This window comes from Vidua chalybeata, chromosome 11 (genome assembly GCF_026979565.1).
Source record: "Vidua chalybeata isolate OUT-0048 chromosome 11, bVidCha1 merged haplotype, whole genome shotgun sequence".
NCBI lineage: Eukaryota > Metazoa > Chordata > Aves > Passeriformes > Viduidae > Vidua > Vidua chalybeata.
Genome location: NC_071540.1, coordinates 21,370,606 through 21,392,576, shown reverse-complemented (window position 1 = coordinate 21,392,576; position 21,971 = coordinate 21,370,606). Strand labels below are relative to the sequence as shown.

Here is a 21,971-nt window from a genome sequence, read left to right as displayed (position 1 = left end):
TGGCGGGACGGAAAATGCCGCTTGCACTACTTTTCTTGGCGGAATCACACGTGAGGTTGGTCTGAGACGGCAAGGTGCGTCTGCACCGTGGCAGTCCCTGATGACGTCACGCGCGGGGCGGTCCCGGCACCGCGCGCTCCCCACGGTGGGGCCGGGCGGGACCCGTCGCCCGTGTCTGCGGTTCCGGGATCGAGGGGTTCCGAGGCCGGAGGGGCCAAGCCGCTCCCAGCCCGCCGAATCTTGCACTGTTTAAACGTCCAGCGGCGACGGCGTGAACGCAGTGTGCCGCAGTAAACGAGGCGGCTCTGGAAGGGGGTACAGAGCCACCCCCGCCCCAGGCAGCTATTCTGTTCCCGTTTCCAGGACCTTATGCCACATTAACGATCACCGAATGACGAGGAACTGCCCCCCGCGGAGCCCGGTCAGCAGCACGGGGCCGGCCGGACACTGCGGGGGTGCGAGACAGGGCACGGGCACGTTCAGACCGAAGGCGCCTGCAGGGGAGCCGGGCCACGCTGCCGCTGGGCCCGCGCTGCCGGCCAACCGCTGAGAGAGCCCGTCTGGGGCGCGGGACCAACAAAAACCGCGCGGCGCTGCCGCCAGGTGACTCGCGCGGGGCGGCCGGGCCCCGGGCACGGCCCGCAGGCCGGGCCGCTCTGAGCCCCGGGCGGACGCAGCTGGTTGCCACGGCAACGGCGCTGTGGGTGCCCCGTGACGCCATCCGGGCGCGGCGGAGTCACGACCCCTGAGCAGTTCCGGCGTTCGCCGTGCGCGTCATTGACATGCGACGCGTCATCGCCGTGCGCCACGGGTGGGGAGGAGCCGGTCCGGGCACCGGGCGGGCCCGCGGGGCCGGTCCGGGTCATGGCGGGTGAGCCGCGGGCACCGGGCGGGCCCGCGGGACGCGACGGGGCGGGGTGCGCGGCAGCGCGGCCGGGGTTTTGGGGTCGGGGTTGGGGGCGGCGACCCGGCTCGGGCGTCTTCCGTCCTCGCGTTCCGACCCTGGGCCAGCGGCCGTCGCCGTGCCCGTTCCCGGAGCCGGGGCTTGGGCCACCCCCCGTTCCCGAGGCTAGGACTCACAGCTCCCTCTGTTCCTGGCACAGGTGAGGCGGCGGCCGGCGGCGCGGATCCAGGAGCCCGCGCGTGGCAGCCCCAGTGGGTGCCCCCATGAACCAGCGTCGCGGCCGGGGCTGCCGGGACACCGCGGGGCGCCATGAGAGCGGGCCACGAGCGGAGCCAGGAGTGTCTCCCGCCCAAGAAGCGGGAACTTGCCGCCGCCAACACTGGCACCGAGGCGGGACGGGCGGGGGGAGCCCAGGGCTCGGGCGAGGGCCCCGAGTGGGCTCGCACGGCTCGGCCGGCTCCCGCCACACCGCGCTACGGTCCTGGCGAGGCCCCCGAGGCGGCGGCGGGGCTGACGGTGGACCAATACGGGATGCTCTACAAAGTGGCAGCACCGCCTGCCACCTTCTCCCCCACGGGCCTGCACCCCGTGGTGAACGTGAGCCCCCTGCCCCCAGCCTTCAACGTGACCTCGCCCATCATCCAGCACCCAGCAGTGCCCTTCCCCTCCATCCACTATGCACAGATCCCTTCGGCTTCCCTGCAACTCATCGGTTCCCACTACACAGTGCCCTATGCCGTCCCTCCTGCCTTCATGCCTAGCCCTCTCCTGTCTCCTTCCACCAACCTCACTGCCCCCCATGTCCCCCACTTTGTTCCATATGCCTCCCTGTTCACGGAAGAAGCTGCTCCTTCCCCCCAGACTACCTCTCCCACCCACAGCTTCAACAAATCCACCTCTGCAGCCTCTCCTGGGCAGATGCAGCACCACACTGCGCCCCAACCAGTGGACATGGCACCGGGGAGAATTCCTGTTTATTATCAGATGTCTCGCCTCCCACCAGGCTATTCAGCCTATGAGGCACCTGTAGCAGGTGGGAACCCAGCGTCTCCTCAGCAAGACAGTCAGCTGAGCTCAGAGGTGGCTGCGGCCAATGGTGGGCAGAGGCCCCTGGAGCAAAGTGTGGCCAGGAGGCCCAGCGAGGCCGTGGACTCTGCCAGCAGTGCAGTTGAGGACTGTCTGCCCCCAGGGGCTGCGGCAGGATCTATGAATGATGGACAGTTCCTTCCAGGTTACCAGATGCTGGGAAGAGAGATCTCTGTGCCTACTCACAGGAGCACCCCAGACGCTGATCTGGAGGTTCAGAGGGTGGTGGGGGTGTTGGCATCTCAGGATTATCATGTTCTGGCAGCCCAGAGGAAAGAGGACCCAAGCCCTTTAAACCTTTGCCATAATACCCCTGATGGGCAGGGAGACATGCTGAGGAGCACCACAGATAGGGCTGCAGCTGGGAACAGCCAGTCCCGGAGCCCATGTGGAACGTCCCCCGAAGAGACTGTTAGACAGAGACAGTTAGCCAAAGGAATGGTGATAGCCAATGGCAAGCCAGTACTTGTTCCTGTTGGATCTGAGCCTGTCAGGTCTTCCACTTCAGAAGCCCTGCTGAGGGAGAGCCCAGATGCCCAGGCTCGAGGATATGTGCTTGAAAAGGAGCTGGCCCACTTGCAGCCACCCAGCTCCTCACAACTGCCCTCTCACTTCATGAAAGGAGCCATCATCCAGCTGGCGACAGGAGAGCTGAAGCGGGTGGAGGACCTGCAGACTCAAGACTTTGTTCGCAGTGCGGAGGTGAGTGGAGGCCTGAAGATCGACTCCAGCACTGTGGTGGATATTCAGGAAAGCCAGTGGCCTGGGCTTGTCACACTGCATTTTGTGGTTGGGGAGCAACAAAGTAAAGTGAGCATTGATGTGCCCCCGGAGCATCCCTTCTTTGTGTATGGCCAGGGCTGGTCCTCCTGCAGCCCCGGGAGGACTGCTCAGCTCTTTGCTTTGCCCTGTCACAGGCTGCAAGTGGGGGATGTCTGCATATCAATCAGTTTACAGAGCATGAATGGCAACTCTGCTTCTCAGGCCAACTCCCCTCTCACAGATCAGCTGGTATCTGCTAGGGAGAGAATGGAACGAACAGCTCAGGGGCCCAGAGAGCCATCTGACAGAGCTGTTGAAAGGAAGAGCCACACAGATAGAACCAGCACGGCCCAGAGCTCCCGTGCAGAATCTTCTCAGCCAGAGGCTGGCAGTCTGTACAGTTTGGCCCCAGGCTTCCAAAGATACAGCATGCAGGCAGAGGAGCCTCGGCCCTCTCTGCTCCGTCCCTCTTTCATTCCCCAGGAGGTCAAGCTGTCTATTGAAGGGCGTTCAAATGCAGGGAAATGATCCCTTAGAGGTGTGAACTAGGGCAGCCACAGCAGGTGAGCCTCACCATCAGGTGGAGGAATTGCACAGACTGTCAGAGGCTCGCCAACAAAGGCTGCTCTTTGCCTTGCAGGAATGGCTCCATTCCAGTTCCATGGCTGACCAGTTCCTCTTGGGGAGTCAGGAGGCCTCCAGTGCCTCAGGGAGCAGCGACAGGCTAGCTGGGGTGGGAAGCAGGGATGTGGTCATGAGTGTGTGATGAGAGCATTCCAGAGGCTGCTGGAGGCTGGGGCTTTCTCCCACCTCCTGGGATAACTGACTCCCTGCGGGGCAGGGGCCGAGCATTCGGGGCAGGTAGGGAGATGAGGAGGGCAGACTTGGCTTAAGGTAGCAGATAAAATTGCTGAAGATTTTATTTCTCCTTTCTCATGATGGGGAGATATGAGTCCCCACTGGAGTTTGGGGGGCTCTACTCCCAGCATCCCCTTTCTTCACACATGCACTTTAAAAGGACCGTTCACCAATGGAGCTCTCAAGGGCAGGATGGAGGTGCTTCTCTGGTGGTTCTGATTAATGTCTCTTCCACTGAATACAACTACTCTTTCTTCTTGCAAAGAATGTACAGATTTGAATGAATCACAGAAATTCAAGAGGAAGGACCAAAAGGATGGGCTTGGGTGCAGGTGAATAGGGAACTTGAGCACTTGAGATGGGACACAAGTTGGGATGGGAGACGTTGTTTCCTCCTATAAACTCTACTTAGTTGTTCTGCCACCAAATCACATCTTTCTTCCCATGTTACTAACTTTCAAAAAAAACCCTCCTGGGCTTATAGCTTTTGCAGAGACTTAACCTAGGGATTAATGGGGTTGGATTTTTTTGTTTGGTTGAATTTTGGTTTTGGATATTTTATTGGTTTGGTTTTTTTGGGTTTTTTGGGTTTTTTTTTTGTTTTTTTTTTTTTTTTTTTTTTTTTTTTTTTTTTTTTTTTTTTTTTTTTTTTTTTGTTTTGTTTTGTTTTGTTTTGTTTTGATCTGGAGCAAAATACATTCAGCATTCTCTAGAGAAGGGTGAAAACATTCTTCTGTGAGAAGACCAATGCTATTTTGTAATTAAGTGAGAAAAAATGTTTCAGATGGCTAATTCTTCCCTGCAGGCAGTTTCCTGGATAAGCTCTAGACAAGAGACAAGTGTTTGTACATATGCAGGCAAGGTACAAAGTTTGTGCTAAGTACAATTCTATGACTAATGTACGGACTCTAAAAATATCAAAGTGTCACAGGGCATTTTGGGGTCATTTTGTGTTAGTTTTTCTGATGCTTCACTTCACAGTTCCTCTGTAGAACAATGTGGTCAAATCAAGAGTAGTCTTTTTCATGGCGAGATTTAATACACTTGTGTATGAACAGCTGATTGTGGTGGTAACACTCTATTGAGTGAAGTCTCCTGTAGTTACACTAATCTGCCCTCTCTGATGGTGTGTTATGACACCATGGCGCAGCTAGGATAAATAGTCACTGTTCTGGTGAGAAAACAGTTTTCACTGACTTAACCTGGATTGAGTATTCCTTGTGTTCAGGTGCCCATCTCTGTGCTAGGACCAGGCTTTGGAGGGGGCTTTCTTAGTGTGCAGAGTCCTAATGTTCAGTATGCTGTTCCTATCTCCCTGCTCTCATCTGCCTGAAATTTGTCTAGTGTGCCTGACTCTTGGGGTGCCACTCCTCTCTGTCACAGAATGGTGTGTGTCAGCACCTCTCCTTGCAGTGGTGCTGTCTCAGGGCTGTTCTGCACTCCCCAGGAGTGTGTCCTGTAACTGGTTGGCTTCTGCTGACTGGGCAATGAATGCACGCTCTGCCTGTGTATTAGGCAAGTTAGTCTCCAGAATGTCCCTTCCATCCTGGCCTCAGTCCTGTTTTCTTAGCACATTGCTAGCCGTTTCTGTTGCCTTTAAAATGCCTGCACCAGGACAGGCCTTAGATGAGATATGTGCTAATCATGCCCTCAGTGTTTGTGCCTCACAGGGTTCTCCAGAATGAGGATGCTGCCTGTATCATGTGTAGCTGCTCCCAAATGACACACTACTTCTGGTTTCATCAGCTGCATTTGCAATGTGTGAAGTCACAGTGATGCTGTTGTGTGAAGATTCTGCCTCCTCAGGCGCAGCAGCTGTAGGAACAGAAGCTGTTTTCACAACCCTGTTTGTCAGTGAAGTGTCTTCCTGGGCCCCATCACCACCTGGGGGTGTCACTGCTCCTACTGACTGGACTCTCCTATGTAAAACTCTCCATTAATGTTGGTAATTAGTACTTAATGCTCAGGATATCTGAGGTGTCTGTGGCCAAAGGCAGGAGGCAGAGAAGCCTGGGTTCTCATGCCTGTTCTATGCACGGTGCATGCAGAGGAATTCAGGGCTGTGACAGGCACTTGAGAAAGGGATCTAGCATACATATGGCATGTGAATGTAGAAGGGCTGGTTACACCATAGAGGCAGTGTCTGAGCAACTGATGGTGCAGAGCCCCTTGAGTGTCTTTGAACCCCGAAGTCTGTCTTAGAGTGAGGGTTTGGAGAGCTTGCCTTAACACCATGTGTGTTACTGTAACTCCTCGATCTCAGCTGCACTGTGCAGTGGTCTGAATGGGCAGTACTGACAAATGAGGCAAGGTGCTGTGTGACTTAAATAGCTTTGTACTGTAGGCAGGTGAAGGGCTGTGAAGGTGCTTGCCCTGTTGTTTACCTGGCTGCTGACCTGGACTTTGGCTTGCTGCACCTCTGTTGGGTGCAGTCCTGAGCTCTGTGGAACAGGCCATGGTGAACTGGACCTTGGTGCTTTTATCCAGACTCCTGTCAGTCCCGCTGCTGTGTGTGTTTCAGCTGCCAGCTCTTCCCTGGAAGCAGTGGTTTGAAGCACACAGCTCATGACAGGGGCCTGAGATGAAGAATCTGTGTCTGGCTGTTTGCCCCAAAGGGTGAGCAGGAGGGGGCCACTGGCAACTCTCCAGCCCAGCTCAGCAGTACTGGTATCACAGGAACCTGTCCTTACTGGACAGGGCTGTATGACTTAGCACCATAGTGGTGGTTGTGCTGAGCACTGAGGCTCTCCTGGGACAGGGAGTGCGTGGGACAGAGAGTGTGTGAGACAGGCTCTGCTGCAGTGAGAAAGGCTGTGAATGAGCCCATGGAGAAGGCTTTTTTTTCCTCGGGTTTACAGGGAAAGGAGGAGATAAAGCCAGGAAGACATTGCAGAGTGGGATGGTTACCTGGGCTTTTCTGCTGGCAGAGATGTGACAGACTTCTCAGAGAAATATACTACGTTCCTGCTGCTATTGTCTAGGGTAGCAGAGCTGTGGTCTGTCCTGCCTGGAGGAGGCCCTAATCTTATCCAGCTCACACTCTGTAGCAGGAGTCTGTGGGATGCAATAATGGGTGTCTGTAGCCATCCGTCCCGTCCCATGGAACATGCCTCGGGTTAGCTGCACAGCAGAGCAAAGCCCGTCTCTGGGCTGTGCATTCACGGCAATGAGCGCTCATCACTACCAGACTATGCAGAGGAAGCTCTGTCTGGAAGGGAAGGAAGCTGCAGAGGCCACTCTGCCTTCCCCTTCCAGCTCCTGAGCAGCTTTTTATATTGCACTTTTCACATTGTGTCCCTGTCCCCACCCCAGACTTCAAGTCACTTTGTCCCATAGAGAACTAACAATCCTTGTTACTCAGAAAATATTGTAAAATAATCTACAGCAGCTGGAGTAGCCCAAATGCTAGTTCCTGCCCGCAGCAGCACACGTGCCTTCCCCAGTGTCGCTCACAACTGCTCCCTGTCTTTCAAGCTGTGCTAGAGCCTGACATTTGTCAGAAGCTGCTAAGACAGCTACAAATACACATCCTGTACAGTTTGGCCCAGGGTGTTCCACATATAGTTTAAAATGCTGATGGTCCAGGCCCTTCCATGGCCTTCACACGGTCAAGGACAGAATTGCCCCATAGGTCCTGGGCTGCTGCCGCCCACCCTGCCGCCCCTGGCACACTCAAGTTGTTTTTGGCTTTCATGGCACCTTAGCGCCGGGGAGGGTGTCCTCAGAGAGAGAGAGAGAGAGACGGGGAGCTGGCTGGGCTGCCCTGAGGCAGAGAGATGTTTGTAGATAAGTGCTGACCCCTCACTATAACCCCCAGTATATGGCTGTATTAACATGTAACCGATGCAGTGTATCTAAAGCCTTAGAACTAGTCAGGTGCTCCCCTCCAACTTTGTCCCTGCCCCTTTCCTCCTACCTGATCTTTAACAAAGCATTAATAATTCTAAGGATAATCTCTATTTTGTTGTGCTTATTTTGTAACTGTTTTAAATAAATCAATTTGTACTGTATATTTGTACTTTGGTGAGATCCTTTTTCCTGTTTTACCATTTTAAGTCTGTACTTGCCTACAAACAAATTGTATTTTTATTGTTAATGCTTTTATGAATATTGCATTTAACTTGTTGACTCTGTAAACACAGTATATATCTATATACATATATATATATATATATCTATATATAAACCAATAGCTTTTCCTTTGGTGTTTGAGACTTTTTGCTTGTCTGCAGTATCAGTGGTCATTAGCATGTGACTTCTCTGGAAGTGATCTGGAGACAAGGGCAAGATACAGGGTGACAGATGGATTATAAGTCATAATTCTGTGTTTTCAGCTACTTTTGTGTTATGTGGTCTCTCCTGAACCCCTTGGAATAAAGATAAGGTGTCAGAACACTACAGGGAAAATTCCAGCTGCAGGTTGGAGAGTAAAGGTACACCTCTGCTGGGCAAGCAAAACACGAGGCAGAGCAAAAGCAGATACTGCCAGAAGCAAACTGGGGGTTTGAGTATCAAAACGAACACAAGTGAAGATAAAAGTGAGAGATCAGAGAACAAAAGAGGGTATGAACAAAGGAACATGGAACTGAACAGCTCCTTTACAGTGCCTTTTCCCAAAGAGAGAGAAGCAGGGATGGCTCCTGGGTGTCAGCTCTACATGATGAATGAACATCATGTTAAAACAGCTTCTGTACAGGGAGGAAACTAGATGTTGCAGTGGCAGGAGAAGAAAACTTGCACTAAAAAGGTTCAATGCTGTTTCCTAGCAGCATCCGCAGGGCTGGCTGTGAGAGTGGTTCATTATTTGCCAGAAAAGTGCAACATTATGCATTTTGAAGGTAACTATTTTAACTAGGGCTTTAAACTGAAAAACAATCAAATGTTTTTCAAACTGAAAAGTGAGGAGGAAATGAGTGTTTTAAGTAGTCTGATCAAAAGGTTTTGCTTCTTGTTTTAACTTTATTCTTCTGATCTCAAGTAGCAGTCTTGTGGTCACCATTTCTGACTTAAAGAGAAACAGCCATCAGAGAGAAGACAGTACTTCCCAAGGTGTTTGAACCACTGTATGACTCTAGACCTTAACTGGAAATGCTATGGAGGTAATAGGGGCTTCCAGGCTACAAAACACAGAAGTGTGGCACATGGCACACTGGCTTTTGGTGGGCTGATGTCTCAAAACCACAAAGCTAACACCATGCATTTTCAGGTGCTCACTCTTAAAGAAGCCAAATAATGGAGGGTGTACCGCTTCTTTGCCCTGCCACAAGTCCTTCTGTGCCACTGCTTTGCCTTTTGCAGTTTAAATATGCCTAGATATCGTTTCCATAGTTGCATAGTTTTAATAGCGATTTCTATTAGCAACGAGAGCCATTTCCTGTAGGCACAGGCTACGATGACATTTTGCCTCCAGTACATCTGTGTTGCTCTTGCACTGGGGACTCCAGCACTGGACACAGGTCTCCAGATGTGGCCTCACCAGTGCTGAATAAAGAGAAAAGCAAACCCATAAAGTCCTAGAAACTGACCTACTCTGTTATTTACCATTCAATCAACTCTTTCACTTGCAAACCTGAAATGCTGTTTAAGTGAAAATAACTTGTGAGTAAAGCAGCAAACCTGCTTGCTATTTGTTTACCTTGGCCAGCCTTTCTTTCACTATTTTTATGGGGTATCTTAAAACAGGACCTTAGGTTCCTTAGTTTTTCCATGGATGCCACTGCAACTAAGTATGTAATAACGATGTTTTAAAAAAGGGTGTGCACAGGCATTTCCAGAAGGGCATCCTCCTTTGTTTCCTTTTTACGGGCACAAGCTGCAAAGGATTTACTCCTGGAGGACTTTGTGGACTATCTGTCTTCAGCTCTGTAATTCATGCTGCAGTGAACAAGATCCTTTTCCTTTTTTATTGAGGTGGATTTCACCTACAGCAGAACTGCAGCAGCCTAGACCTTTTTGGGCAGCAAGGGCCCAAAAACAGGACAAAGCACAAAAGGTAAAGGGGATTAATACATGTGAACATTAATTAATGTTAATTAATACATTAATTTATTTTTGTTCTGTCACAGGCTGTGACTTGGCCCCCAGAGCAGACTGTATCGTCAGAATCTGCTCCCATCAGAGCTGCTTTGGCAGGCATCTCTCAGCTCTGGTCTCCTCCTGGGTTCAGAGGAAAACCAGAACCACCTGTCAGGGAGGGTCAGGCAGGGACCCACAGCAGCCTCCTGAGTGCAGAAGCCTGCTAGTGCACATGTGGCACGTGCAACAAAGGCAGCACAGTTCTTGGCTGTGGTTTAGTGCAACGCACTGTTGCTCTGCTCCTCAAAGGTCATTTTGCCCAGCAGCTGGCTCTCCAGCTCCACATTGCTCACTGGCAGCTGAAAGAAGTTCATCTCAGCTGCCAGAGCGGCCATGGCAGAGGAGTCCTGGCCAAACTGTGCCCGGAGCATCATATCCATTTTCTCCAGGCGCCGCTTGAGCCTCTTGGCTTCACGCTCGCGGATGAGCCGGGCTTGTCGCTTCTCAGGGGTCTCGTTGGCACGTTTCAGGCGCATGGCTTCCCGGTCCCTCTGCAGCCGCCGTGCCCGCTGCTCATCTGTCTCCTGCATGCGCTGCAGCCGCTTGGCTTCCCGATCCCGCATGCGCCTCACTTCGCGCTCCTCAGGCGTCTCGTTGTCCCGCCGGCTCTTCTTGGCTGTACGCTCCCGCTCCAGGCGCTGCAACCGCACTTCCAGGGGCTCGTTCTGGCGCCGCAGGGCCCACTTGCGCATGCCAGGGGTCTGTGCCTCCAGCAGCTTGCGGTACGCAGCGCAGTTGTTGCACACCAGGAGGATGCCCGCAGGATACACAGGGGTGCAGAAGGCAACATCCTTACCCTCAGTGCTGGAGGGGCCCTGGCTCTGTGGTGCCGGCAGCCGATCCGCACTGAGCATCTCTGGTAGCTTCTCACTGCAAAGCAGGAGGAATGCAGTCAGAGGCTTGGAGCTTTGGGCAGAGTCCCCATGGGCTGCCATGAACAGTGCTCCCACTTATAGCCCATGGCAGAGCCCTCTGCTAAATCATTTGCCCACAGATATGTCTGAGTACCTAAAATAAAATGCTCTCCTATTCAGGGCAAGGAAGTGGATTAGCCCAGAGCAGTACGTGGGTTGGAAGAGTGCAAGAGTGGGAATAAACCAGCAAGCTGCTCCTCCCCATCATCTCTGAATTTCTCCTTTTAGCCCCATTCCACTGGTCAGTGGATAATCTCCCACTACGCAGGACACAAAGAAAGAACATTCTGGTCTCTTCCTGTAGTCCTGCTCAGGACATGATGAACACATCTGGATAGCGCAGCCTTACTCCACTGGATTGCTGGGCAAGGGAAGGGGTGGATTGTTCTCCAGTGACTGGAGCCCACAGCACTTTCTCTAGCTCTGCACAGCGCTAAGAAAGAGCCTTTTACCAGCACAGCCTGCAGATGTCTTGGCAGGGGATGCAGAGCTGCAGACCGGAAGGAATCAAGAGAATCTCACTCACTGGGGATGTTTAGCACTGTCCTACAGGCCTCAGTGGGTCCAGAGCCACAACTTCTGAGTCATTCAAAGCAACCCACCGAATCTTTAATGTGTTGCCCTAGCCCACTCATAGGCCAGGGTGACCCTGACCTGTTGAAGGTGGCGTGGCTGGTGAAGCGTGCTCCACAAACTGCACAGTTGGACAGCTGGTCCTCTGAGTGGATCAGGAGATGTCTCCCAAGGGATCCTGGGGAGCTGAGGGCTCTGCCACACACAGGACACAGGTAGCTCTTGGCACTCACCACCGCTCCAGTGTGCTGCAAAACAACCACTCAGGTGGTAGTTACATATTGCCCAGCTCCCTGCCCAGTCCAAGGCATGCTCAAACCATTCTGTTCAGCCTCTTGGAATGGGAACCCTTTACCACTAAACCTCTGTCTTTTAGACCAAGCTCAAGACAAGTAATTTGTTGTGTCACAGGTCAAACAAGAAGAAAATCCCTTTATAGCTCAACTCCAGTGCAGGAGAAAAAATTAAGGCCAAAACACTTGGATTGTAAGACCTGACCCTTGTTTTCAGGAATGCATTTGAGGAACTGCTGGTGCAGGACAAAGCATGACTCAGTTAAAGCAAGGCTGGATGCTGGTGAAGAAGCACTTACATGGAGACAACTGGTACAGGTAAGTTCTGTTTCATTCCTTCTGCTACAGACTTTGATGTGCTATGAAGAAAGCACTGACAACAAAACCTAAGATTTCATCACATATTTCTTGAAAAACTGGAATAATTTTGAGGAAGAACAGCTATTCTCACGGACAATTACAGGAACTGTAATGAAGTATAACATAAATGATCAGGAATGATCTTATCTCACCGAATGATATAAAAATTGCTTCCATGTTTAGTTTGAAGGAACTGCCTGGTCTTAGCCTGAAATACTTACAGAGACTGCCTTGGCTTAGAGTTATCTTTTCCAGATCTGTAGACCAGGGCCTCGCTAATTCTTTCCCCCAGACACCCTCTGGACACAGTTTACAGCTGTAAACTTCAGTCACGTCCTAGCTAGACACTCAGTTCTGTGGTTGCAAAGACCAGAACAAAGTTACCCTGTGCTTTGAGTTGTTTCTAGATTTGAGGCTTCAGGCCAGAGACACTCCCCAGTTGGAACTATCCCTACCTGGTAGACGTGTGCAATGAGTTGATCTCTGCTTCCACACTCGAGCTGGCAGAGGGGGCATTGTGACAGTCCCAGTATGGGCTCAGTGTTCACACTCTCAGGCACCTACGGGTAGGAACAGCCATTTGGTGTGAGGCACGCAGACCCCCGCAGGCACAGCGCCCTTCCTTGGCTCCTCCCAGTGTTGCCGCATGCCCAGTCCTGCCAGGGCTGGCTTGGGTGCTTGACACCTGAAAGAAACCTCCTTCATGTAGCCTCTGAGCAAAACCCCTGCATCTCACAGAGAGGGGGCAGAGGCCCCACAGCCTCACTTGCACCCAGGTTCTTGCCAGCAGAGTGACTCGAGAAGGCAGGGCCTTTTCTGTGGCAAGGGGAAGCCAACTGGAGAATGGCACCAGAACCAAGAGAAGGGGACACACCCTGCAAACATCTTGGCCAGTTTGTGCCTGCTGTCTCCTGTTCCAGGCAGCCAAAAAGCTCTTCATACCCCTTCCTCCTGCCAGGAGACATTGTTTGGAGGAGGTGGGAGGGAGAGAAAGATAAAGAAACATGATGGGGAGAGGAAGTATTTAGACAGTACCCTTATCTCTCCCTGGAGGCTATGGTGAGTGCAGAGCCAGTACACACTTGCCTCATTTTCTCTTATCAATGGGGTTCCAGCCACAGGTCGTTCTGCATTTTCTAATTCCTTCTTCACTTTCACCATTGAGCCGTCTTCCTCAGACGTATGGGAAGAAACTTCATCCTGAGTGGTTTCCTCATCATCACTGCCACCTGAAACGTGCAGAACAGTTTTATCAAGTGTCAGGACCCTGACGGCACTCATAGGCCTTAAGTGTCCTGACCAGCATTACAAGGGGCCTCTGCCCACCCCCTCCAACTAGGGGTTCCATTTAAACTCAGTCTAGGGCACTTGAGTCCCTGGGCATGGCCTCTTACACTGCCTTGCTCGACGACTGCCAGATCTTCAGGCACAGCTGCTGCTGTTCCCACCCTGCTCTGGTGAAATGGCACTGGGTCCCATGCCATTGCCCAGTCTGTGCTGTGCTGGTCCGATCCTCAGGACAAAGTCCTGCACTGGAGCGAAGGGCTGACCCGGAGGAGGAGCCGGGTAAGACGGTCCTCAGAGGACTCACACACACTGTGCAGCCCTCAGCCTCACCCCTTTCCAGTCTCCCCAGTCTACTACCTTGGTGTTACTGGAAGGGGCAGAACTCACTGCTGCTGGAGTCAGGGTCTTGCAGTGGACGAATTGTTGGCCTTTGGTCCCCAAGAGTTCCAGGAAAGTTATTTTTCATCATGGCTTGGCGGGCTTGCTCCTCCAGCCCTGCAAAGACTTGCTCCCCTAGCAGCCACAAAGACAAAGAGTCATACTGGTGCTGTTCCACTGCTTCCCATCACCAAGGCTCGCCAAAAATACAACAGGCATGGGGCTGCTCACCTGCACTGTGCAGAACCTCTGGAGTCACCTCTTGGAAAGCACTTAGGTCACTTCTCTGCTTGCCTACCCTGCCACACCAGCCTCTGGCACCTGCTGATGTGAGTCCAGTGCCTGGATGTATAAGAGTTGCACTAGTGGCAATGTGCAGCGCTGGGCTGCCCTCTGCATACTATGTGTATGCCACTCCAGCCACTAAATACCTGTGACCCCATATATCTGCCATAAATAGCCAGGTGGCTCTTGCTGCTGCCAAGCTATCCACCAATATCCTACAGTACAGCTCAGGGTGGGAGGAAGGCCCTGTGGACTGTGACAGTATCCCAGATCAGGGATAGTACTGTATAGCTCTTCTAAATTATTAACTCTTATTCCTGGCTATAGCAGACACTTTGCTCAAAAATAGCACCTCCCTAAGTGCCCAGTACCTCACCTGCCCTCCACAGTGATATGAAAACTAGGGGTTGTCCTTGGCATGCTCTGTCACTTTCTTCTGTCCCAGGAGGGATGAAGACAAGATGCCTTTACAAAAGGCATCTATGCTTGGAGCTGGTGTTCTCCTGTGTATATGATAGATAGTAAACTACCCTGCCTTGCCCAGGAATGGCTCTCGCTAAAATAAATCTCATTGGCACTTCAGGTGCTCAAAACAGAAACCTAAAGGGATAACCCCAGAGAGCTGAGATGCATGCTTAGGACAAAACAATTTATTCCATTGAAAACAGTGACCACTAGTACCTCAGCTCAATAGGACATGGCAAACACCTTGAAAGAATTTACTTGTGCTCTGAATGAAAACTTCTTACAGCAATCCCTGCTCAAAGAAGTTTTGGTTCCAGAGAATAACAATAAAAGGCAACCATTAGTTTTCATATTAAAGCAAACAAATTACATTGTTCCAGGTGTAGTCATGATTTACCTTTTCCAGTGGATGAGCTGGGAGGCTTGGGAAAGGTGCTGAAGCTCCCAGAGGCTGGCTTTTGAGTTGCATTTATCAAGTGATTTCTAAGTGCTCAAGAACCATTCAAAGCACCAATGTGAAAATGCCAAGGAAAACACAGTGCATTTTTCACATAAAATCAAGACATAGCTTTCAGAAGACAAAGTTACCTTTTAGTACAGGGCCACAGCTGGCACCAGTATAACCAGGAAATTGAACTCCTGAGGGAGCACCAGTCCTCTTACAAGGACAGGTACATTCCCACGTGCTGAACTGTTCCAGCCAGTGCTGCTCCATGTTCCCATTCACACTGCCTTCCTTGGAGCTCACCTTGCGATTTTGGTAGGGCTTTAAAAAGCTGTGATTTATGGAAGATTTCAAAGACCTTCAGAAGTTTCATTGAGACTGTGGGAGAAGAGTTTTAGTTCCCAATGTCCCCATGTAGGTTTCCAAAAGCATTTGAAGGCTTTTATCATTCTCTTTCAGAAATGTGAGAAAGAGTGCTGTAGAGAAGATTTGAGAACACAATCCATGTGCCTGAGGAGAGGTGCTGAGGAGCACCAAGTCTATTTGTCATTGAAAGCAGCAGGGACCATCATGACTGCTGTGACACCCCTTCAGAAGCCATCCCAGCACTGAATGGTTTTCATGACCTGGAGTGCTGTTTTTGTATCGGGACCACAGCCTCACATTGGTGGGACTGAGATACAGACTGCACAAGCAGCAGACACCACAGAATTCCAGTGCCTCTCCAAGAAGCAGAAACCCACAAACCACCAGGATAAAAGTCCATAGACCAAAAAAGCGTTGCGAGAGAAAGAGAAAGCATGGTGAAATGAGGAAACCTGCAGAACACAGGACTGATGTAAAACTACGATGGCAGATGTACTGCTACCTTTGACAGAATTCCAAAACAGAATTCCCAAGTGCCACTGAGGCTGCTTGTGGAAGCAATTACATGTTTGTTTTCTTCCCCCTATTCCCTTTCAGACAGATTATGCTCCCACTGAGCAGCAGCCTGGAGTCCAAAGGCAGGGCAGGTTCCTGCTCAGCTATACAAACCATGCAGACAGTCTGCAGGATTTAAGAGCTGGGATCTTTATCTAAGGTGACAGAAGAAGGAACTCCTCACATAAGGAACACTGGCATCAGTCACAGTAACTGAGCAATTGTGTGTGCCTCCAGCCTCTGTGCAACATCCCCAGCGCCCAGTGAGCATTGACTCAGCACAGTGCAGAGAACAACCAGCTTACAGCCAGCAATGCAAGCTGTTAACCAAACCCGTGCTGTTAGCAGGCCATGTCCTGTGCATCCTCCACAGCCTCTATCTAGAAACTTCACGGGACTGGGAAAGGCAAACATGGAAAAATACTGTCTTCCACTTGTACAAAATTTCTTATGTATTAGAGTAATAGTGTACAAAAGAACTTAGGAAAGAGTGTCCTGTTCACCTACTGTCAGACAGTCCTCCTTTGAGGAAGCTTTACAGATTTAACGTTGGATAGGTCCAGGGTTATATTTTTGATTTTTCTGCACACACATGCTCATGAACAGACACACCCCCACCTCCACCCCACTTTGGGTACACTTCCAATCACTTGGAAGAGGAGTTAGACAGGCAACAGCTTTAGGATCACTGCCGTAAGTAAAGGATGTTATGCTCAACAGTGAATTCACAGACTCTTCTCCAGAAGTTTCTTTATTAAATACAAACAGGGCTGCAGGCTGACCACAACACCAAAACAAGTCACTGTAGTTGTTTACAAACAGCTAGAGATGTAGGACAAGAGAGATGACACAAATGCCTCTGCTTTGTATTCCATTCTCCTCTCCATACTGCTGGGAATGAGAGGGATGCCAAATCAGCAGTGGTGGAGATAGGGGACAGCCCTGTGGTACTGTATAACACGGGCAGGCATGACTGCTAGGGTATCAGCCCTGAGCCCTTCCCTTCTTGAACTGTATGAATGCAGGATAACTCTCAGGTGTTCTGGAAAATAAACACAGAAACAAACAACTCCCATCCCAAAATCCACAAAACAAAATCCAAAGGGACTACATCATTCTCCTGCCTTCCTACACAGAACCGTCTCTCAGAGATGAGTCAGTTTATTCCCTCCTTGTACATAAATTAAAAGTCCCTGTTCATGTAGGTCTTCTCTGTGTTCCTGGACCTGAAATTTGCAAGTCTTTCCACCACTGTGGATCTATTCCACCTGCCCAATGGCTATTCTGGGTTGTCCACACTGCTGTAGTGGTTACTGAAATGAAAAACAACACAATTGAAACGGTTAACAATGGCAGTCCACGGAGCCCTTCAGAATCAAGGGATTTGATGCAAGTAACATTTCTGCTTGGTTGTGAATGTTGGGTGCTATTTCTTGCAAGATACTTTCCCTTCAAAATGGGACTGTTATAGACAGGAGAATCCAAGGAACACCAAAGAGCACAGAACATGTGTGTGTTAGAGAGAGAGGGAAGGAAATAGAGGATTAATGGGTTATTTGAGCCATGATAAATAGAGCTTGGAAGCAGGAATTAATCTGACTAACAAAAGCTCTTATCCAGAGTTCTAAAATAAGCATCAGCTGCAGAGGACACAAGCAATAGAAAGCAAAGCAGCTTGTGGACAGCAGGGAGAGAGAAGTGCATGCTAATACCTGCAACAAATTTTGGCAAGCACAAAGCAAGCGGTCCATGACTGGTGGGGTGACAGCGCAGTAACAGATGAATGCAAGAACAGATGAATTGTTAGAGTTTTTATACTGCATACTCTGGGAAAAAATAAAGATCAAATGGAATCAATCAAGGTATGTCCTCACAAACAACCTAACTGCATTCTATTTTTCAACAAGCATATTCCACTATTCCTGCTCTGTTTGTTAGCACATTGTCAGGTGTTTTTCATGCACTACATGGCAAAAGAAAATTATATTCTTAAGAGCCATTTATGTGCTGCAGGGGGAATGACTACAATTAAAATTGTGGGACTGGCCATCATGCACAGAAAGACTTTTGTGATAAATTTTACCACAATTTTTATCATTGTTTCAGTATTAATTTGAATTTCCTTACATATCAACTTCTATTTAAAACTCTTTTGATTTGTAACCGTACAATCTCCTAGCTGGTTGCTCTGCTTGCCAAGCAAAGTGATTCTGTCCTATGTGAGGACAGAAAACCATGTTGTTGTGAGAGCAAGGTGAAATGAGGGCCATGCCAAGCCTGGAAAGTAATCCTGGAAAGAGGAGACACCAAGCAAGCCAAGGAGAGGAAATTGGCAGCTGTCACTCGCCCTAGTCAGTCCAAGAAGGAAGAGAAAACGGAGTGGCCATGCAAGGAAGAAGTAGGCACCATCCTCCCATCAAATTTGTCCAGTCATATATGCACAGTCGTATTTATGCAAATCCAAAAGGCAGTCCCCCAGCCCCATAGCCTGCCAAATCAGACCCCAGCTGCAGGCAACTGCATAAAAAGCTGCATACCTGCTGTCCCTTTCATTCCTCTCCTCCCAACCACTGCAGTCCCTGTGAAGAAGTCCCAGTAACGTGTCTGCTATGTGTCAGCCTGACTCCTCATTCTGCTGGCTCACCCCGTTCTTGGAGCCGGTGTTTTCTCCGATTATCCTCGTCAGGGCACTGCACGGCATTTCTGGGCCCTCCAGACATACAGCAGGCTAGGTAGACAGAGAAGTCCCAACGATTTCGTGGTGTTCATCATAAGACAGACAAGATTTTCCATCCCAAGGTGAAGACATCACCATTGACAAGTTTCTGGTATCTCTCGGTCCCCTTATTTTCTTGTGGTCCTACTTGCTGCTCTCGATGGCTCCTGCTGAATAGTTGCTCTGTAGCAACGTACTGCATGTAAAGGAGATGAACAGGTCCCAGAACTCCACTCCGTGGCATACCTGATGCTATAATCTCCTGCCCCCTGGTAGCATGCTTGTCAGACAGCTTCCTCCAAAACCAGGACTGGAGATACAATCACTTGTATTGCAGATAAAAAAGCAATGTTCACTGTGAAAACAGTGCACCACTGAATTCTGTGATACGTAGAGTTTTGTATATGATAGTACAAGCTTCTGAAGAACACAGCCCTTATGCAGTGAAGTGCAGAGAAGTACCCATCTAAACACCATGGAAACTCTATCTGCACCATTAGAGCTGCTGCAGTGCGTGGTTTCCATACTCAAGAGATCCCGACTCCAGCCCAAGGAAGACAGCTTAAATGCATATATGACATAAGCCTGAGCTCAGTAACAGCAGTAATACCTGGGCACTCTAAGAAGCACAAGTGTGTGGACACAAGGCATGTTACCGGCATCACAGGACAAAATACCGGACATACCAAATTTCTCTAAGAATGACATCTCCAAAGTCATTAATGTACTATCAGACAAATTACACCTATACTCTGCCCACAGTGGAACCCAGCAACCAGAAGCGGGAATCGGAGAGCACAAGGCAGTGCAGGTGCCACAAGCCACACTCCTTGAGAACCTCACTCTGGCCAACAAGGACAGCTCATTTGGCTCTGCCAAGCTGCTCAGCCAGTGGGGCTGCGAGTCCCAGACAGAGGCAGCTCTTCCCAGTGCACTCACCGAGTGTGCAAGGTGTCAGCTCCAGCCCAGTGTTTCCCCTTGCACAGAGAGCAGCATGCACAGACGCCTGTTGCGTACCTGTGCACAGAGGCAGCACACAAACACACAGACATGCAAGCCAGCAGCACCAGCAATGAGGCAGTGTTAGGGCTGCAGCACTCAGCTCTGTCTCGCACTTCGGACAGCTACTGCAGCCAAAAAAACACAGGGCCCTCTCAGCAGCCTTGCTCTCACAGATCTACAGAAATGGAAACTCATTTTCCTAATTCCAGCCCAATTTCCAAGCATGTTTCCAGCCACAAACCTGGGTATGAACAACGGCATAATTTCAGGCCCCTCAAATTCCCTTTGCTGCCAAACAAAAGCTATACATGTGCGGTTTCCCCTCTGCAGCCAAACCTCCATCTCTGTCTCCCAGCTCCACTAGTGCCTGGCTGTAGCCTGCCCACGAGAAGTGCTGATGCACAGCATCTTCAGCCCTTTCACTGTCAAACAAATGCTAAGGCCTTGGCAATGATGGAGAAACAGAGATCCATCTTACCACCTCAGCTCAAGAATGATCTGGCAGACAGCAGTTATTTGTCCTGTAAATTATTTGGCCACCAACCATTCCTTGACAGGAAAGAGCAAATGGCTTTATTTCATCATCTGTTAGAAACTGAGGTACAGAGAGTATAAGTAACATGCTCAAGGCCAGTCAGTTGAGTCTGTGGTAGGATGAAGATCAAAACCCAGGACTTGCTGGCTTTTAGCCAGCATGCTCCAACCACCTTGCCTAGAACTTCCTTTGCTACGCAAGAGAGGCCAGAGCCCCAAGCCACATTTTCTAGTGTTCTAACTTGTACTTTTGACAGTGTGAGTGCAAAGCCCAGGTACAGGCCCTGCACATACACACCTATGTTCACAGCATTAGCTGTTTGTTCAAGTCTATCCCTGTCCTACTATGCCAGGACACAGACAACTTCCCTGATGCACAGAGCTCAGTTTCTCTTCTTTTACACCCTAAGACAAAAGATGAGTAACCACCATTCCCCACAGGCTGTCCCTTCCCATCACTCCCATCATTCCACTCCTCCCCACCTCACTCCACAGCCCAGCCAGAGCAAGGGTCCCACAATGCTGCATAACGTCATACTCACAGTGAACTTTGTTAGGAGTGGTCTGTTTCCGACGGGACATGTTTTCCTGACCTGGGAGCACGGAGTGTTCCTCCCCTCTGCAGAGGGCTCATCTGAGAAGAGAAGAGTCTGTCACACACTTTGCCAAAACCCTCTAAGTCCCTGGCCAAGCTCTGTGCTGGCTCTCCCAGGGTCATTCCCCACCCTTCTTGCATCACCACAGCTGGATTCCAGGCCAGCATCCAACACAGTCCACAAGTATGTCACAAAGCATTGTGCACGGGCAGTCCTACCCAGTTCTCAGGTAAAGATTTAAGCAATCCTGACCCCCTCAAAAAATGAGCGTCCCCTTCAAAAATTACTGCAACCTCAATCCAAACACCCTTCTTTCTCCTGCCTATTCCTGCAGCCTAATAATCATCCTTGTCATTGAACTGACAGAGGAAGGTGGCATTTACAACAGTCCTCTCAGAGAGACAGACCAAAGGAGGAGCTGAACCTATTTCCCACAAGACACATGGACATAGAGATCCCATCAGCCTCCTCAGAGGGACAAACACATGGATTTCATCAGCCTCTCGCTGACAGAGAGACATAGACATCCCATCAGCTTTCTCAGACAAACGGACAAAAGGATCCTGTCAGCCTCACACTGCCAGACGGACACAGGGATCCCACCAGCCTTCTCAGACAAACGGACACGAACATCTCAGCAACCTCCCCAGACAGCGGGATCCAGCCGGCAGTCCCAGCACACGGGAGACGGCAGGAAGGACCAGGCCAGCAAGCGGCCGGACATACAGACAAAGGGATGCGGCTTCTCTGGCATCAGGACGGACGCGGGAACCCTGCCCGGGCTCCCGACGTCCCGACCGGGCAGCCCTGACAGACAGGCCGGCTCCGGCAGCGGAGGTCCCGCCGCACGGCCCGTCTCACCCCTCGCGGGCGGCGACCTCAGCCCGGCCCGGCTTACCCGGTCCCGCCGCGGGCGCCGGGAGCCGCAGACAGACAAAGGGCAGCGGACAGACGGACGGGCAAGATGGCGGAGGGCAGCGCCGGGCTGCGCGGCGCGAGCGCGGGCACGGCAGGCACCGGGAGGGCACGGCTCGGCCGCAGACCCCAGGTGCCGGCTTTTCGTTACCTGAAGTGTCTCACCTGTTTGCCATGGATCCAGCCCAGCGCGTGACTCCCGACCGCCCGAGGGAGCTCATCCGTGCCTGCGACGGGGCTCACTTGCCCCGGCCGCCTCCGCCGGCAGCTCACCGGGAGCCCTCGTGCCACCCCGGCTCACCAGAATCTCGCGTACCCTGCAAGGCCAAAATGCACGGGTTTAGTATTAACTTCGACCCACCGCGCGCGTTACGAGCTCGCGCACCTGCCGAGAGGAGAACCGCCCCGCCCCGCCCCGCCCCGGGGGCTCGGGGCCGCCTCCCCTCGCGGGCCGCCGAGCGCCGCTGCGGGATCAGCGGGCCCGCTCGGAACGCCCGCTAGGCCCGCTTACCCGGGGGCTGCGGCACAGGGCCCAGGCCCGGGCTCGACTTCGGTCCGACTCTCTTTCGCGGTGGCGCCAGCGCCGTGCGGCCCTCAGAGAG

General features: G+C 51.3%; 2 protein-coding genes and 1 long non-coding RNA gene across 7 annotated transcripts; 1 reads left to right on the top strand and 2 right to left on the bottom strand.

The window, feature by feature from the left end:
- Positions 1 to 770: 770 nt before the first annotated feature.
- Positions 771 to 16,335, top strand: ATXN1L (ataxin 1 like). 3 transcript variants are annotated; one of them, XR_008432792.1, is made up of 4 exons: positions 777 to 871; positions 1,104 to 2,692; positions 11,683 to 11,783; positions 15,145 to 16,335. XR_008432792.1 is itself a non-coding variant. In XM_053952513.1 (3 exons), exons 2-3 carry the CDS (start codon positions 1,214 to 1,216, stop codon positions 11,692 to 11,694), a joined length of 1,491 nt encoding a protein of 496 aa, XP_053808488.1. In that variant the 5' UTR covers positions 777 to 871; positions 1,104 to 1,213; the 3' UTR covers positions 11,695 to 12,273. The 3 variants fall into 3 exon arrangements, 2 of the variants coding, with proteins under 2 accessions (XP_053808487.1, XP_053808488.1); XM_053952513.1 differs by lacking the exon at positions 15,145 to 16,335 and having other exon boundaries at positions 11,683 to 12,273; XM_053952512.1 differs by lacking the exons at positions 11,683 to 11,783; positions 15,145 to 16,335 and having other exon boundaries at positions 771 to 871; positions 1,104 to 9,554.
- Positions 9,633 to 21,970, bottom strand: ZNF821 (zinc finger protein 821). 3 transcript variants are annotated; one of them, XM_053952531.1, is made up of 9 exons: positions 21,881 to 21,970; positions 21,535 to 21,686; positions 20,401 to 20,492; positions 13,722 to 13,832; positions 13,500 to 13,625; positions 12,912 to 13,054; positions 12,281 to 12,385; positions 11,254 to 11,420; positions 9,633 to 10,555 (listed from the first exon to the last, which is right to left on the bottom strand). In XM_053952531.1, the coding sequence occupies exons 3-9, from the start codon at positions 20,438 to 20,440 to the stop codon at positions 9,901 to 9,903; spliced, it is 1,347 nt and encodes a 448-aa protein (XP_053808506.1). In that variant the 5' UTR covers positions 20,441 to 20,492; positions 21,535 to 21,686; positions 21,881 to 21,970; the 3' UTR covers positions 9,633 to 9,900. The 3 variants fall into 3 exon arrangements, with proteins under 3 accessions (XP_053808506.1, XP_053808507.1, XP_053808508.1); XM_053952532.1 differs by lacking the exon at positions 13,722 to 13,832; XM_053952533.1 differs by lacking the exons at positions 13,722 to 13,832; positions 20,401 to 20,492; positions 21,535 to 21,686; positions 21,881 to 21,970 and having other exon boundaries at positions 13,470 to 13,531.
- LOC128793411 (uncharacterized) lies at positions 16,340 to 18,137 on the bottom strand. Its single transcript, XR_008432795.1, has 2 exons — positions 17,319 to 18,137; positions 16,340 to 16,919 (listed from the first exon to the last, which is right to left on the bottom strand). It is a non-coding gene; the product is annotated as an uncharacterized LOC128793411 (long non-coding RNA).
- Position 21,971: the final 1 nt, after the last annotated feature.

Coding starts and splice junctions, on each gene's coding strand:
- ATXN1L (XM_053952512.1), top strand. CDS start 1,214: ATGAGAGCGGGCCACGAGCGGAGCCAGGAGTGTCTCCCGCCCAAGAAG.
- ZNF821 (XM_053952531.1), bottom strand. CDS start 20,440: ATGTCCCGTCGGAAACAGACCACTCCTAACAAAGTTCACT. Junction 13,833..20,400: donor CACTCCTAACAAAGTTCACT/GTGAGTATGACG, acceptor TTATACATCCAG/GCACTGGACTCACATCAGCA. Junction 12,386..12,911: donor CATTGATAAGAGAAAATGAG/GCAAGTGTGTAC, acceptor TCCTACCCGTAG/GTGCCTGAGAGTGTGAACAC.